The 18,190-nt window shown below is 42.3% G+C and overlaps 1 protein-coding gene across 1 annotated transcript in view; it reads left to right on the forward strand.

The window, feature by feature from the left end:
* IQANK1 (IQ motif and ankyrin repeat containing 1) overlaps window positions 1–18,190 on the forward strand; it is a 2,532,034-nt gene that overhangs the window by 261,213 nt on the left and 2,252,631 nt on the right. The window contains exon 2 of the mRNA XM_044067472.1: window positions 6,499–6,603. Within this exon, the coding sequence (XP_043923407.1) occupies window positions 6,499–6,603 (105 nt within the window). The remainder of the gene's footprint in view (window positions 1–6,498; window positions 6,604–18,190) is intronic.

The following is an 18,190-nucleotide window of genomic DNA, read 5'->3' on the forward strand; positions in this document are numbered from 1 at the left end:
AATCTACTCGACACTCAGCTGTATCTCTGAACTTTGCAACACAAGAAATCTGGAAAGACAAAATTTATTGGGGGGGGGGGGACAAAAGGCCAAAACCCAGGGACACATTTTAAACATTGCTTGTATAATGTTGGAAAGTTGCTAGAATAAAATGCTGCATTACCACCATACATTTCACTGCCACGTCTTGAACCCAGGGGACCCTGTGCAAAACAGTCAGAGCAACATACCACTATGCCAAATCAGCTGTTTTGTGAAAGAGGAAGACTGAAACTTAAATGGCTACCATTTAGTGAATTCAGTTCTCACCATAGCACAGCTGTCAACCTCTTAGCACAAAACACCTGAACAAAGCCAATAATGGGCACAAAACACATGAACAAAGCCAATATTGGGTGAATACAGCCCCCAAACATTCAATGAATTCAGTTCTCACCACAGCTCTCAAACTCAGCAAAAAACACCCGGACAAAGCCAGTAATGGGAGAATATAGCCCCCAACCTTATTCAGTGAATTCAGTTCTTACCATAGCTCTCAACCTTAGCACAAAACCTGGATGAAGCCAATAACGGGGGGAATACAGTCCCAAAGATAGGGATAAATTTCAAATATCCATCTTATACACTTAGAAAATTGCTAGAATAAAAGCTTGTGTTACCATGCACTTTCTGAAGAATATGAAGTCTGATATTCAAATGAGTGTCATTTTTTTTAACATTTGTTAACCAGGAAAGTCTGACTTGGAACAAAAGCTAATTTTTAGCAGAGGCCCAGGGAGAAACTCCAGACAGACATGTTTTTGTAAGATGGGAGGAAACAAAAACAGGGAGTGCATACAGATTCCACACAGAAGGTAAGGCACCCCAGCAAAGAATCAAACCAGAGAACATGTAGCTGTCAGGCAACAATGCTACCACTGGCTTTGCAAGTACACAAATACAGAAACCACAGATTTTATGAGGAACAGAACAAGTATGAGGGAAAACCTGCAACATTACACACGCACACCTCTCACTCTGAAATCCCACACACACCTCTCACTCTGAAATCCAACACACACACACCTCTCACTCTGAAATCCCACACACACACACACACACACACACACACACACACACACACACACACACCTCACTCTGAAACCCCACACACACACACACACCTCACTCTGAAACCCCACACACACACACACCTCACTCTGAAACCCCACACACACACACACACACACCTCACTCTGAAATCCCCCCCCACACACACACACACACACACACACACACACACACACACACACACACACACACCTCACTCTGAAATCCTACACACACACACCTCACTCTGAAATCCTACACATACACACACACACACACACACACACACACACACACACACACACACACATCTCTCACTCTGAAATCCCACACACACACACCTCTCACTCGGAAATCCCCAGAAAGCAGGCAGGCACAGAGATTCCTGGATTTTGTAAACAGAATCTCCCTGAACTAGATTGTCAATACACCAGCCAGGTGTGCAAACACACTGGATCTGGTCCTCACTGAGGCGGAGTGCAGCACATCCCATAGTGTAATTAGTCTTCTCTGGTATGGTCAGACCACAAAATTGTCTCCTTTGAAGTAAAAATAAATCGTGAAACCCCAGCTAACCCTGGAGTGTTCAGGAACTACTTAAAGGCTAACATCCCACTATTAAGTGATAATCCGGCAAAATTCAAGTCTCTATAAAGATGTGAACACTGCTGCCAACACAGAACTGTTCACAGAAACCCTATACATGCATGTTAATAGTTTTATAGAGGCAACTGTGTCCATCAGTAAGAAGAAGATAACTAACTCAAAAAACAAGCCACCCTGGTGGAATCCCATTATCAATAGGCTGTTTAACAGAAGGAAGAAAATCATGGCAAAATGTGAGAGGTGCAGCACCCAGGAGGATAAACGAATTCTCAGCAAACTAAAAAAACAACCAAGAGAACAAATAAAGTCTATCAAAGCCAAATTTGAGGTAAAGTTGGCCTCCCAGACCAAGAACAACCACAAGGCATTATTTACTTATGTCTGCAACCTCAAAGGCAATGCACAGTTATGTGTGGAGCTCATTGGTAATGGGGCCACCTATACTGAGCCAGAAGATATAGCAAACCTGAGACATTCAGCTATAACTTTACCCCTCTTTCCCTCTTATCCTTCCAACAGGAAATACCATCAAATATTATTATCCTCTACTATCACTAGTCAATAGATCCTTAATGCTCTCTCTAAGGCCAAGAACACTGCATCAGTGGGCCCAAACAATGTCCCAGGATGTATTCTAAATAGCATGAAACATGACCTATTGGGCCATCTGGAATTGGTATTAAACTATAGCCTCCAAACAGGCTTCATGCTTCATGAAAGAAGAACAGCAACAGTTATCCCTCTGCACAAAGATCGGCCATCTACAGACCCTGGAAACTACAGACTCATTAGTCTCATATGCAAAGCCATGGAAAGAATTATCATGGAAATGATCAATAATGACATAGAAAACTTCCAGACACTGAACCCATCCCTGTTTGGCTTTGTCAAGGACAGGTCATGCCTACTCAACCTGGTGGACTTCTTTGAGAAGGTTACCAAACAGTAGATAAGGGCAGAATGGTTCACACTGCCTACCTTGACCTGGCCAAGGTATTTGACACAATACCCAACTCAGGCATGGTTGACAAACTCAAAAGGTTAAGTATAAAGCCTTATGTCACCTGGTGGATAGCCAGCTGACTCACAGATAGGACCCAGGAAGTTATAAATGGGGAATCCACCTCTATAAAGAGGCCAGTCACAAGCGCAGTCCCACAGGGATAGGTACTGGGACTGCTCCTTTTTGGTTCTCCAAAGTCAAAGCCAATGTTAGTGACATCTGGGTGACTACATTTGCATATGATTGCAAATTAGGAGCAGTCAGACTCCCCCACCGACACAAATGTTCTCCGGGACGGGCTGACACAGGCAAATAACTGGTGTCACAGCCATGGGCTAAAACTAAATGCTAAGAAATGCATAATAGTATCCTTTGGGAAGTCATCTACCCCAATAAATATATTGACAAGACACCCCTAAGAATCGACCCAGTAGTCAGGGACCTAAGGACACGTGAGCAGTAATCTAGCCTTTGCCCATCATGTGTCTATAGTAATGAAGAAATCATTCTTTGTTGTGCAACTTATAAACAAAGGTATGGCATCTAGGTCCAAGGAGGTCATTATTCCATTGTATTCAGCATTCATCAAACCTATCATAGAGAACAGGCATACAACACTTGAAATGTCTATAGAGGTTCCTCACTAAAAGAATACAGGGCATAAGTAACATGTCCTATGCAGAAAGCCTCATGGACCTATCCCTGTATTCTGTCTCCTACAGGGTGTTGAGAGGACATCTATGAGTGGCATACAAGGCACTGTCAGACCCCACCCTGATGGACCTCCTGCATATCCGCAAAACAAACAGCACCAAAATTACCTGTTCTAAAGACTTAAACCTTACCTGTGATATAAATAGGACCTGCTGGAGAGACAGGTGTGTATCCCAGAGACCACTCCTTCTCTGGAACAGGTTCCACATTCATGTGAAGCAGAGTACCTTCTTAACCCAATTCAGATATAACTTGGACAACTGGACGGGGAATAGGAAATTAATCCCTGGTTTAGTGTCTGTGTCTCTAATGGACATAGGCAGCATATGAATGGTTCATTTCCCAGGGTCCTGCTTGTAAATTTTCATCTCCCAAGTTGCTGCTTACACTTATCTAGGGTATGAAAACTTGTCAGAGATTTGGGATGCATGGCTAGGCTTAAAAATGCCCTTGTGGTCCTTAGCTTAGTCCACAGCTATGAACCTATGAACCTAAGAACCTATGATTCACTTTGTTTTAGCTGATTTTGGCAGACTGCAGCCACTCATCAGGTTGGAATGATAGAAAGACACACCCAGCATGATCACAGAAGGCTGAGAGATAAGGCAGCCTACATAACATTCAGATGGTGGTATAATTAAATGGAAATGAGCAACCTTATTAAAATGAGGGCAATGATGGATGCAACTGAGGGCAAACAGTATCACAGATTGAGTCAGAAATGTATATATTTCTTGTGGAGAGAGCCACTGCCACAGATTTTGACTGCAGTAACATCCTGGAATTATTGAAGAGAACCAAAGAAAATATGTATGAGTTAGCCACTGCATTAGTAAATATACAAAATATACTGTATACAAATATACAGCACAATAGGCTATTCCTATTGCTGACAGTCACAGAAGGTGTGTGTGTGTGTGTGTGTGTGTGTGTGTGTGTGTGTGTGTGTGTGTGTGTGTGTGTGTGTGTGTGTGTGTGTGTGTAGACCACATGTAGGGATGGACCTACAATAAAATATCCCACAAGATGTGAATGTGGACACCTGCTATCAACCCCACAATAAATGGTGATAACACAAAGCAAATATGAAATATGAAATGCCCTACTACAGATGTTGGAAAGAGATGACCCAAAGTGCTACAAAGTCCATAACCCATAAGTGATCAGCTATTATGGTTAGATCTACACATCTCCCCAGCAAAAACAAAAAAATGGATGTTTCTTCTACTAGCACACCAACCAGGTGGACAGATGCATGACATGCCCTGCCTCCACTCCAGCCCCACCCATTCAGGTCTCATTTTTTACCCTGCCCCCAATCTCTATTAACAGTTTATTAAAACAAAAACATTTTTTTCTTTTAAACATATTGCAGTATTATGGCCTGTAGAGGACAAGGTCCCTCACACACACACACACACACACACACACACACACACACACACACACACACACACACACACACACACACACACACCTCTCACTCTGAAATCCCACACACACACCTCTCACTCTGAAATCCCACACGTACACCTCTCACTCTGAAATCCCACACGTACACCTCTCACTCTGAAATTCCATCTTCCACACATTACTCACTCTGAAATCCCATCTTCCGTCCGTCCGTTTCAGTTCCCGCTCGCAAGTAGTCCTCTAAACCGAACCGCTCGCAAGTAGTCCTCTGAACCGTCCGTTTGGTTCCTTCATAAACTTGAAAATATGTGGACTGTGCGCGATGATGTCAGCACGCCCGCGACTACACTTCTTTCTTCTTAAAGAAGAACGCCCTAAAAAAAAAAAAAAAATTTAAATTAAAATGATTAACTAGTCAGCGGATTCCAGGGGGGTGCAAGTGCACCCCCTTGCACCTGCCTGCGGGCGCCCTTGTATACCCACACCCAAGAGTCAGTTATTGCTATTATACAATGACATTATGTAAGAAAGAAATTGCTTAACTTTCTTAAATAATGTATTTGTTTAACGGCACCATAGTGCTCCTCCATGTCGTTTCTTGTTCTTCTGTGTTTGTTAATGTACTGCGCATGCATATGGGACTTGTGTTTCCACACTTGCATAGTACATCAGCACTGTTCAGAAGTAGCACAGAAAAAAAGAATCAAGGAAGTCAGGTACATTTCTTTAGTTTTGCAGAACATCACCAATTTTTCTTGTATTTGGTCTGCCCTGTACCTTTTATCTCAATAAATGTGGTCAAAGCCTTAAATAATGGGGAACAAATTGTAAATGTTGCTCTTATAAACTTAGAAAGCTGTTAGAATGACAGGATTTGTGTTAGCGTGCATTGTCTGAAGGATATGAAGTTTAAAACTCAAATGCGTGTTATTTAGTGATTTCACTCCTCAGTGATTTGTCAGAAAACCACAAATTTTATGAGGAACAGACCAAAAATATGAGGAAAAATCTGGACGGTTGAAAGGTATGCCACTGTAGCACATATGAATAGAAAAATACTCTGGCTGCTCAATGGTACTTTAGCAGCCGGACTTTTTTCTGTTGGTATATGCTCGATTTATAACTGAAACTCTGGTTGGTCTGACCAATCAGCGTCCTCATTTTTAAATAACAATGACCTATCATTGACTGTACATTATGTTCTTATATTCATTTACCTTGCATTCTGAAAACACAGTCTGGAATCTTCGTACGTTACCAGAATGTATGGTTGCTACATGAGGAAGATTGATCTTCCACTATCACGTAATTAAATTTTGCAGGCTAGGATCCAATATTTGGCAGACAGCAGTACCAGAAATAAAAAGGAATTTACAGCTTCATTTTTGCATAGTGTTTTATTTCCGTGTTCTTCTTCCTTGACACTGACTAAATATAGCATGCTAATTCTCAGTTGCATAAAAATAATATTACAGAAGCAACCTGTGTGGGGCTTTGGAATAGACTGACATCTTTCTGTCTGACATCACAACATATTTCATATTTCAACATGTGTTTTTTCTCTGACTTGGTTCACATAGCTGATACTGCAGCATATCGTTGATGGATCAATGAGGCATCAGAGTAACATTTCTTAAAGGTACCGTATACTTATGGTATTTCTTTACTTCCAGGTCAGCAAAATGAGGCAAAGCCATCTACTGGCCAGAAAGTCAATCTTAAAAGCACAGAAAAAAGTGGAAACAAATTGCTTCAGGAAATGGTATCTAAAAAGAAAGGTACAGTATTTTGTTTTGTCTATATGAAATCTTACGGCAGTAACACCTTTTAAGTTTCTCTTTGCTTTCTTAGAAAGTATTTTAACAAGTTTAGATTCGGCCCTTCTATTTTTGATTTCTTAGTTTTGTTTTTTTTTTCCATGATAACTCTGAGTGATGTCACTACTATTGTCAAATCCAGTGTTTGCCTATCTTGTGGTGAAACATGACAGAAGTCCAACAGTATCGAAAGTGTGAATATGCAGGGCTCCAGGTGCAATTTTTCATGAGTTTTTAAACTCTCAACTGCCAACTTATTGTGGAGATTTTTTCTGCCTTCTATGAAATAGCAGTTCTCTCTCTGGTAGAAGTGTATCTGATTGGTAAAACCTGTTTATTTTTAATTTCTAAAACTCGTTTTTCTCCTTTTAGATTAGTTCAGTAGGTAACTATTTACGTACATTCAGAAATTCATGCATACATGCATGCAAACAAGGTAGCTAATAGTCTCTTCCTGAATGTATAACTACACCATGGTGAATGAAGTGATGTGTATTACTTGGATACACTCTGGCTTCTTTAGTTCTTTGTTTATTCACTCGTGTAGTTTGTTTCCAGATATATTTATATATAATTAACCAGCAATAGCTAGCTGGTCTGATTATGCTTTTGCAAGCAATGAAAACCTGTGCTGTTTCTGAATGCAAGCTGCATTGTATCTACAGTGCTCTTAACTAGAATAAATAATCTTCACTTTTATTTATTTTGAGGCATCACCAATTTCTGGGAATGATACATATTAGTATATTACATATTGGTGCTTGAAAAAAAAGGCATGGAGACAACAGAAAATCTTAATATGCTTAAAGTTGTTAAACTGAAAATTCATTGCTCATATTCAATAAAATGGAAAGACTGATTTTGAGGCATGGTGTCTCATTGTTTCCAATTACACAGTATCAGCTGAGAAAATAAGTTAGTTTTACCAAGTACTGCTGGAGCAAAAGCATATAATGTAATAAACAATCTACTTCAGCTAGAAAAGCAAGCAATAAAATGCCTGTCAAGCTGATCTACATCTTAAAAAGGCTTTTTTTTTGCAAAACTAATGACTCATGCTACAGAGGTGTGCAAGTTAACTCAGAAATGCAATTATGGCATAAGACAATTTCATAAATGCATTTATAGTTGCAGATTTATCATTCAAACAGACAACAGGCCACTAATTCAATTGTTTAAGGAGATAAAAACTATATCACAAATGATGTTACCTAAAATTCTAAGAACCATACTGTGTGGTAATGCAATTCTTTAAATAAATTACCAGTCTCTGAGTAGTGATGTCATTCCTTCAGAAGGAAAACGTGATGATGCTGTATCATATAATTCTAAGTGGTTTAAAGTCAAAAGGTCGACACTGACATGCACAACAGCCACCTCCTCGACCATGGTAGGAGCGACAGTCAGAATGTTGACGTTCATGTGTACGTCTGTTTAGAAGGACATACACAGGGCAGGGACTCACAGCATTGATGTAAATGGGAGAATGTTAAGTTGTCAATCTCGCCTTCATTCTTGCTTGATGGGTTCGGAGCCGATCCCTCGGCTCCGACTCGGCACTTGCTAAGCTCGAGAGTCACTTTTACCAGCTCGAGGCAGCCCCATATCCCATGATGCAAGGCGGTAAGTACCCAGATCTCGTTTGCCGCTTCGCTTATGAGGTCCTCCTTTTACCAGCTCCTGGTAAGTGATTCACTTTACTAATATTCAAGCCCCTTTTTGTTAAAAAACTCTTTATTATTAGTTATAAGTTAGTTATTTAGTTTTCCTGACAGAAAATCCTTGTCTCCTTTAATATTTTTTAGTCAAATTTTACCCATCCCATCCCCTCCCTGTTAGGGTGTGTGTGTGTTTATTTTAGGAATACCTTTTGGTATTTTCTTTAATTTAAGTTTTTTGACTGGTGTGTGTGTGTGTTTTAAGCACCATGTCAAAGGAGAGGGTCTCAGGTTTTAAGAAGTGTGACTCGTGCTGTCAGAAGATGTCTCTGACAGACGGTCACACTTCTTGCCTGTATTGCCTGGGGCCTCTTCACCTGCAGGACTCCTGTGCTATTTGTCATTCCTTCAGCCAGAGAGTCCTGCAGGAAAGACGCAATAAACTGATTCTTAGGGGCCTTCTTAAGCCGGAGGGCTCTCCGGCTAAGTCGGCTCCGTCAAAATCAGTTAAATCTTCCAAGGCCCAGGCTTCTGTCTCTAAGCCTGCGGCCTCGGCTCCGACTCGTTCCAAGTCGAGATCGGCTCCGGCTGGAGCCGATTCTGGCTTAACAAAGCCTTCGGCACCGATGGCTATCGGTGCCGAATCTGTATCGACCACTTCGGTGTCGGCTCCGATCGGTTCCGACACCCATGTGGCACAGGCATCGGTGTCGGCTCCGATCGGCTCCGACACCGTTACTTTGGTGGCTGTATCGGCTCCAGCTGGAGCCGATACATCGAGGTTTCCTGTCGGCTCCGAGAGGTCGGCTCCGACAGGATCTATGGTATCGGCTCCGATGGCTCATTCCAGGAAGAGGTCGAGGTCTCCTTCCTTGGAGCCGATACTTTCGGCTCCGGCTTCACCTCTTCTATCGGAACGGAGCCATCGGAGCCAATCTTCAAGGTCATCCAGATTGTCAGATCATGACCTAGAGAGAGTGGTCAGTAGATTACTTAAGTCACAGGTACTGGCCCAAATGTTACATAGTCCGTCTCAACAGACGACTGTTGGTCCACACCCTGTTACAGTTCCTCCTTCAACTCTACCCCAGAGCTTGGAGTTGGAGTCTTCGGGAATGGTTACTGCTACGGCTGGAGGACGGATACCCCCTTCTGTTCCTTCAGCCTCTACTCTTATCTCCTCTTCGAGACCTTCCTTAGAGGGATTCGGTGGTCGGGCTTCCATGGTCTCCTCCGCGGCCCTGAGTGGCATCGGACCCTTGTCCGAACCCGCTCTTCCCCTTGGAGCCTCGGCCTTGGTGAGCTCGGCTCCGACATCTGCCTCGGAGACTTCCCTTTCCGTGGTCCCTGACGTTCCTAGCTCTCCGGAGCGGGTTCTCTCGGACCTGCCTGGGAGGGGAGCATTCGAGGTGATGAAGAGTGTACTGGCCACTGGTATCAGTCAGCAGTCTGTTCCCGTAGCTCCTCCCTCTATAGTACCTGTTGACATCTCTGCCACTTCTCTTGCTACAGGACCTAGAGATCCTCCGCCTCAGGTTTCCCCATTGGGAATTTCCCCCTCTTCCGAGGATTCTCCTGATGTTTTGGGAGATCCTCCTAGGAAGAGGACTTGTAAGAGGAAGCATGTAGACTCCCCCGAGTCTGTCACTTCGGATACTGACTTTGATGAGTCAGAGGGATCCCCTAGATCCCCCTCTGAGGATGTCTCCTTCTCAGACATCCTAGAAATCCTGAAACAGAGGGGAAACTGGCCCACCAACAATCCCTCTGAGGATGAGTCAGTATACCTAGAGGCGTTTGGATCTCGGCCCTCCACCTCCTGGGTGTCTCCGCCTTTCGACCCCCTTATGCAGGTTATTGCACGAAAGGCGTGGGCAGCTCCTGACTCTGTAGAGCCAGTCCCTAGGAGGCCTTCAGAATTTATCACTGCCCCATGTGACAAACAATTCCTTACTAAGGGTGTCCCCGCTGATGCCATGGTGGTGGCTGCGGCCACCAAAAAGGAACTTGCAGATCCTTCCGTGCCCGTCCATCCTCCTAATAAGGACTCTAGGACCATGGATAGGTACGGTAAGCGGATGTTTTCCTCAGCGACCTTTGCTATGCGTTCGCTGAATTACCTTTGTCACTTCACCAGACTCCAGAGGGATATCCTTAAGGAGCTGGGTGAAGTAGTTCAGGATCCTACAGCTGCAGGGGCTCAAGAAAAATTGCTTCACAGCTAGGAACCCTCAATTCCATTGCAAACTCCTCCATGCGGCTAATATCTTATGCTGCGGATGGAGCGAGTAGAGCCGCAGGTACAGGTGTGGCTCTTAGACGCCAAGCCTGGATGCGGCTATGTGATTTTGCGGATCCCTTTAAGGCGTCCTTCACAAATTCTCCCTTTGATGGGTCAGCTTTGTTTGGCCCTCAGGTGAAGGAAACCTTGACCAGGTGCGAACAGGACGGCAAGACTCTTTCTGCTGTTGGAGTCCGTTTTTCCACCCCTTCTAGGCCTTATCCCAAAGGACAGAAAGGTGGGAAAATGTGGTTCCGTAAATCCCAAGGAGTCATGCCGGATTCATGTGGTCAGTTTACCCCTAGAGGCAGAGGGGGTAACAACAACAGACGCCACTCTAGAGGCAGAGGGGGTCCGAAGAACCAGGGGAACAGGGAGCCTCTCTCTGATAAGCCCTTTCAGCATCCCTGAGGTGTTGCCCGGCTGTCCCTCCTTGGAGGCAGTCGGGGGAAGATTATCACTGTACCCAGAAGCCTGGCATTCCCTCACTCAAGACAGATGGGTACAGTCGATCATATCCAAGGGTTACATAATTCCTTTCGAGGAAAGTCCCTTCCCCTCAAGTTCCCTTCCAGATGTACCACCCGGTCTAAGGGAGATTGCAGAGTCAGAAATCTCAAAACTACTGCAAAAAAGAGCCATTCAGCCAGTTACAATAGACTATTCAGAGCCCGGAATCTACTCAAGGTTCTTTTTGGTCCCCAAAAAGACGGGAGACTGGAGACCAATATTGGATCTCAGCAGACTCAACAAGTCTGTCAGGAAGACAAGATTCGAATGGTCACTCTTCAGTCAATTCTGCCCTTCTTACAGAAGGACAACTGGATGTGCTCAATAGATCTTCAGGATGCGTACTATCACATCAAAATTCACAGACGCTCCAGGAGATTTCTCCGCTTCGGCTGGGGTCCAGTCATTTCCAGTTCAGAGCCCTGCCCTTTGGTCTCACTACAGCCCCCAGAGTGTTCACCAAATGCATGGCAGTGGTCACGGCTCACCTGAGACATCAAGGATTCCAGGTGTTTCCGTATCTCGACGACTGGCTCCTGTCAGCCACCACCAGGCATCAGCTTATACAAGCCAGGGATTACACAATAGACCTTTGTTCTCATTTGGGCATCTCAATCAACTTGAAAAGTCATCCTTATCGCCCTGCCAGTCTATTACCTTCATAGGCAAACTTAAACACTGTTCGGATGTCAGCTACCCTTACAGAACAAAGAGTTTCAGACATTCAGAGTCATGTCAGGATCATTCTGGCCAGCAAGAAAGTACAGGCCAGAATGGTTCTAAAGGTATTAGGTCTCATGGCTGCGGCCATTACTCTTCTTCCCCTGGCTCGATTCTACATGCGCCTTCTTCAGTGGATGCTGTTCACACAATGGTCATACCAGCAACTTCCAATGTGTCACCAGATTCTGGTGACACAGACATGCAAAGAGCATCTTGCTTGGTGGATCACATCGCCTCAGGTTCACCAAGGCAGGTACTTTGTACCCCATCCCGATAGCCACTGTCACCACGGATGCCTCCCTGATCGGGTGGGGGAGTCATTATCAGGGCAGGATGGTTCATGGGACGTGGCAGCCGTTCGAGTACCATCTGCACATAAATGTCCTGGAGATGAGAGCAGTGCTTTTAACGTTGCAAGCCCTCAACGACTTTCTTCCCGTAGGGACAATTGCAGTCCACACAGACAACATGTCTGTAGTTTGGTATATCAACAAACAGGGCGGAACCAAGTCCTACCCCTTGTGTCGAGAAGCGCTCAGACTATGGCAATGGGCGATCTCCTCTCAACGGTTTCTGGTAGCAACGCATATCCCTGGGAAAACCAACATTGTAGCGGACAGATTGAGCAGAGCTATCCTCATGCCTCACGAGTGGTCTCTCAAACAATCTATAGCGGAAGAGATTTTTCTGGAATGGGGTCGTCCATGTTGCGATCTTTTTGCTACTCCCCAAAACAGCAAATGTCCAGACTTCTTCAGCCTCTTCCCTCTATCAGGCCATCCCCCCAGAGACGCTCTGACCCAGGATTGGCCCCAGGGACTTCTTTATGCCTTCCCTCCATTTCCTCTGATCCCTCAGGTGATCCAGAAAGCTACCGTTTTGAGAGCCAAATTGATTCTCATTGCCCCTTACTGGCCTCGACAAGTTTGGTTCCCGTTCCTCCATTATCACCTTTTGGTGCAGCCGTGGCATCTGGACCCAGTGCCAGATCTTCTGATTCACCAATCGGGTCAGCTGCACCGATCAATCCCTTCTCTCAACCTCACAGCATGGTTGCTCCACTTCCTTCCTTAGCCAGGCTTCCTTTGATCTCTAACCCAGTTAGAGACATCATAGTAGCTTCGCTAAAATCCTCTACCAGGAGGATTTATACAAGCAAATGGAAACGTTTCTCTTATTGGGCTAAGGCCCAAAATATTGATCCTTTTACTGCCCCTGTTCAGGCAGTCCTGGACTTCTTAGCAGAGATTTTTCATGCAGGCTCCTCTTCTTCCACAGTCAGAGTTCAATTGGCTGCTATTTCCAATTTTCATGTCGGGATAGCAGATCATAATATTATGTCCCATAGGCTCTGCAGGGCCTTCTTGAAAGGAATTTTCCTACTAAAGCCTCCAATCAGGAATCCTCCTCCTCAGTGGGATCTAAATTTAGTGCTGACATCCTTGATTCTTCCCCTTCGAGCCAGCTGTTTCTTGTTCCCTGAAATATCTTTCTTGGAAAACTTTATTCCTAGTGGCTATTACATCTGCCAGGAGGGTGTCTGAACTTCATGCTCTTCGGTTCGACCCCTATTTGGTTTTTCACAAAGACAGAGTATCTTTGAGAACTAATCCAACCTTTTTACCTAAGGTCGCTTCTCAGAACAATCTGAATCAATCCATTGATCTCCCTGTATTTTTCCCTAACTATTCAGATAGAGCCGAACAAAAGCTACATTATCTTGATGTCCACCGTCAACTTAGATATTATTTGGACAGAACAAAAAAATTTAGAAAATCTGATCAACTTTTTGTTTCCTATGCGGATAATAAAAAAGGCCTTCCTGTTTCTAAAGTGACCTTGTCCAGATGGCTTTCTTCGGTCATCTCTGAAATTTATACGCTAAGGGGAAAACAGCTGTGCTCAAAACCTAAAGCACATTCAACTAGGAGCTTAGCTACTTCTACAGCCTTTCAAGCTAGACTTCCTTTGGACACTATTTGTGCAGCGCCACTTGGGCTACTCCTCACACTTTTGTTTCCCATTACAAATTGGACTTGGCCTCCAGGGACAGAGCCAGTTTTGGCTCTACAGTCCTCAAGAGTTTGTTCCATTGAGCCACCCAGGATAGAGGTGCTAGGGACGGTCCCATCAAGCAAGAATGAAGGCGAGATTGACAACTTAACATTAAGAAGTTATGTACCTACCATAACGTTCCATGTTAGTTGTCTTCTCTCGCCTTCTTTCTTGCGACCCTCCCTCCTTCCCCCTGGCCTGGACAGACCTTGTATAAGAAACTGTTATGCTGAAGACCATTCAGACCTGGTCCTTCTTCCATCTGTAAGTTTTCTTTCTTCCTTTGGGAAGTATTTTATGCTTGGTGCTATTGCCCTTTGTCAGCAAACGAGATCTGGGTACTTACCGCCTTGCATCATGGGATATGGGGCTGCCTCGAGCTGGTAAAAGTGACTCTCGAGCTTAGCAAGTGCCGAGTCGGAGCCGAGGGATCGGCTCCGAACCCATTAAGCAAGAAAGAAGGCGAGAGAAGACAACTAACATGGAACGTTATGGTAGGTACATAACTTCTTATTTACAACATATGGTCAACAGAATTTGTCGACTTTGCTGCGTCGACCATACAGCCTACTTAATATGTATGAGTCGACGTTATTTGTCACGGAAATCACCATTCGCCTAAGTGCTTTTCGTGTTTTTAATAGTAAACCATTCTAAGTACATTATTTATCAGTTTCTCTGGAGTCCATAGCCAGTTAAAAAGCAGTGGTTATCTGTAGCAGGCAACCAGTTAGCATTTATAAGTTACTAATTAGTGCTGAGAAAATGTTAATTAATGATAGATAAGTAGATTCCAACAGTATCACAGCCATTGTTTATTGTCTTATACTGTGATGATATTAGTAAAAACTACAAGAAAAACCTAGCCAAGCTGGAGTTTTCACTGTGTGATACCTTAAACTTCCAATAATAGAGGCCCATGGGATATAAGCAAATGACCCCTTAAGGCCATTAAGTGTTTCAGCTACATGGCTTCTGAATATCCATGACTTTTCACTTTTTCGTTTTAACTCTTTTTCAATACATTCAGGCAATAAAGCCAAACCTCACTAGCTGTGGACATGCATGGTTCGGCCCTCTTTTGACCTCATCAGCACAACATATGTGGACTGTTTGGCTATACTTTAGAAACACAGAGTCTTTACACCTAGTTGATGTTCATTAATACTGGAGGTTTAAGGTATCACACAGTGAAAACTCTAGCTTGGGTAGTTTTTTCTTGTAGTTTTTATTAATTGGTTTGTCTGTGTGACCTTTTTACTTTTTGGTTTTGGATGTTAGTTGGGATATTTTGCAGACACCCTAATGGTTATGGACATCAGCTGGGTGAAAAGGTAGCACCCTATTAATGTCAAACATTGGCTTCCCAACACAACAGTGCAGTTTTATTGTTTAATGGATTTTTAGACTGCCATTTTTCGCAGGCAAAAGTAATGTTACTTGTAGCTGGAAATCTAGTTACTGAGCACTCTTAACCTGCTTAATCCAGTTTGGGGTCATGAAGGAGCTGAAGGTTATCCTGAATGGGGTGCTGACCCATCACAAGATACACACATGCACTTGCAAACAACAAATACACCTGCTAGCACTTTGGAGCATTGACAGTTCAACTGCATATCTTCAGGATCTGGGGGGGGGGGGGGGAAATTGAAGCACCTGAGAAGAATCCATGTGGAGACAGGGAGAACAGGCAGACTCTACACAGAAGGCACTTCAGTTGAGAGCTGATAAGCCAAGTGTTGTGAGGTGACAGTGCTGACTGCTGCACTACTTTTCCTGTTGTTATATTTTTGAACTGTAAAGCAACTTCATTATTGTAGTACATCCATGACATGAGGTTTAAAGAAAAAGTATTTATAGACCTATGAAATGTGAAAGAATCAATTAAACTTAAGAAAGAAATGTTAATATGACAAATTCAAGAACATGTTATCAGTTTCTGCCATTCCATTCACAGTTATTATTCTCCCCATGATAGCAGAGCTTTCTGTGGTATCTGCATACACTTAAAGCTATCATAACAGGAAAAATGCACACCTGAAATAACATTCCTTCTCTAATGTGAAAAGTGCTACGATAACAAATGCTCACTTTTCCTTCAGTTTCAGTCTATATTTGGGGAAAGAAACACATTTCATTATTATTATCATCAACACCATCAGAAAACTGTTTAAAATGACTTAAAAACTAAGGAAAAAGAAACTCAAAGGGCTTCCCAATATAAGAAAAATGACTACCTGTTGATCTCTTCTCCCCCGCTTCCTCCTCCCCACCCCAGCCATCCTACCAAACTAGCAGGCAATGTATTTCTCACTCCATGCATATCTAGAAACAAACAATAGATTCCTGAGTACTGAGAATAATTTGGGAGGGGAGTTAAAATCTGCCATGGACTTCTCTTCCTCTAAAATCAGGAATTCCTCTACCACTAAAAATTTAGATTAATTTGTTGCATCAGATTTTACAGATGTGATTTCACATAGGGTAATAGAAATATTTATTTATTTTATATGTGTTGACCGGGATAGTCCGATTGGATACATGTCCATTTTCAGCGGCAGCCCGGGGAGAAAAGCTCCAACGGTAGTTACAAAAGCAAACATGACAAAAATACACATTTAAAAAAGTTTGCAAACTCAGCTGAGACATTTGAGTTATACAATGTGAAAAAATTATGATATAGCACACTTAAAATAACAGATTGAATAGTAATAGTACACAAGTATTACCAAAGATTTAGTCAGGTTTAGAACAAGAACATAGCAAATATGTATTAAAATATTGTTTGAGACTTTTCTTAAATTGTGTTAGAGGTCTTTAGAGTAATGTCATCAAGCAAAGAGTTCCAAGTTTTACCAACAGAATTGGCAAATAGAGAGTCACCGGCAGAGTTTTTTGATTTAACAGTTTGGACTACCAGTCTATTAGATGAGCGAAGTGGTCTAAAATTATAGTGGGGGTAGATAATATTTTTAAGGTATATTATCTGGTTGGTTAAGTACTTTATGAGTCATTATTAGTTGGTTGTACTTTAATAGGCTGGGCAACTCTAACCAACCAAGATAGTTTAGGTGTTTACAGTGATGTGTTCTGTAAGGCATACCAGTGATGAGGCAAGGGCTATTATTCAGGATTTTTCTTGCTTCCATAAAGCAAGGCAGTTGGAAACCGGTATTGGATCTTTCAGTTCAGAATACCTTTCTGTTGTACTAGTATTTAAAATATTAACTATACAATCCTTTTTCCTCTTTTTCTGCACAACTCTTACGTACTCAGTCTGGACCACAAGAATGCAGCGTCAGTAGTGCAAAGGGTAGCAGACTTGCTTGTTGCAAAAGGCTGTGGGTTCTATTCCAACACCAGGTAGATGCATTGCTAGCAAGGCAGTGCAGCATAAGGGGGTGCTATACTTCTGCGTGTGTCATCCTTCAGATAAAAAAAAATTTACATATTTAAAAATGTACATATTTACATGCACATATATACACATTTCTATTTTTTTTACTATTTATCATTTTCTTATAACATCCTCATTATTCTTCCATAATTAATCCCCACTCCTTCTTCCACAATGAGAATATGATTTTTTGCAATGTATCTGCGAAAATCTATTTCACATTAAACATAACTTTCATTCAATCTTTCATTCCAAATAACTCATATGACATAAAATAAATTCTTGTCTACTCTTCTCACATATTCTTTCTTATTATAATACATACATAATCATATCAAGAGCTATAGTTTGTCATTAATATTCTCAAAAAAATCTTTGTACAACTTTTTCTAGCATTTCAACACTCTTTTACATTTAAAAAAAATCCTCTTTTGTCTTTTCTTCCCCTTAAAATAAATGTAGACTTTCAACTTTCTTTTTATATGGCATATTACCCTTTAGTGGTAACTTATTTATTACCAGTCCCCATAGGAAATCCTGACACTCTACTGTCTTGCTACATCACTTTTGCCTTACTTCAATGGCTTTAATTACTTATTCTGGTAAATGTTCATAATATTGTTTTATCACATTGCTATACCACGTCCTTCTATCTTTCTCTAGATAATCAATTTTTATTTTCCATGTCAGTATTCTTTCTTGATAATTTTTTAATTTCTTCATTTACATATTATTTTTCTCCCAGAATTTTGGTATTTATATTTAAAAATTCTCAATATTAATTCCTCATTCTCTTCCTTTACCCACTTTTTAATACTCTATACAAGTTTAATGTAGAATAAATAACTGTTTTTAGTAACCCAAATCCCCCTTCATCTTCACTTATATACAACACACCTGTTTTCATTGGTTTTAATCTTGAAC

The sequence above is a fragment of the Protopterus annectens genome, chromosome 3.part1 (genome assembly GCF_019279795.1).
Source record: "Protopterus annectens isolate FY-2018-M chromosome 3.part1, PAN1.0, whole genome shotgun sequence".
NCBI classification, from domain to species: Eukaryota; Metazoa; Chordata; order Ceratodontiformes; family Protopteridae; genus Protopterus; species Protopterus annectens.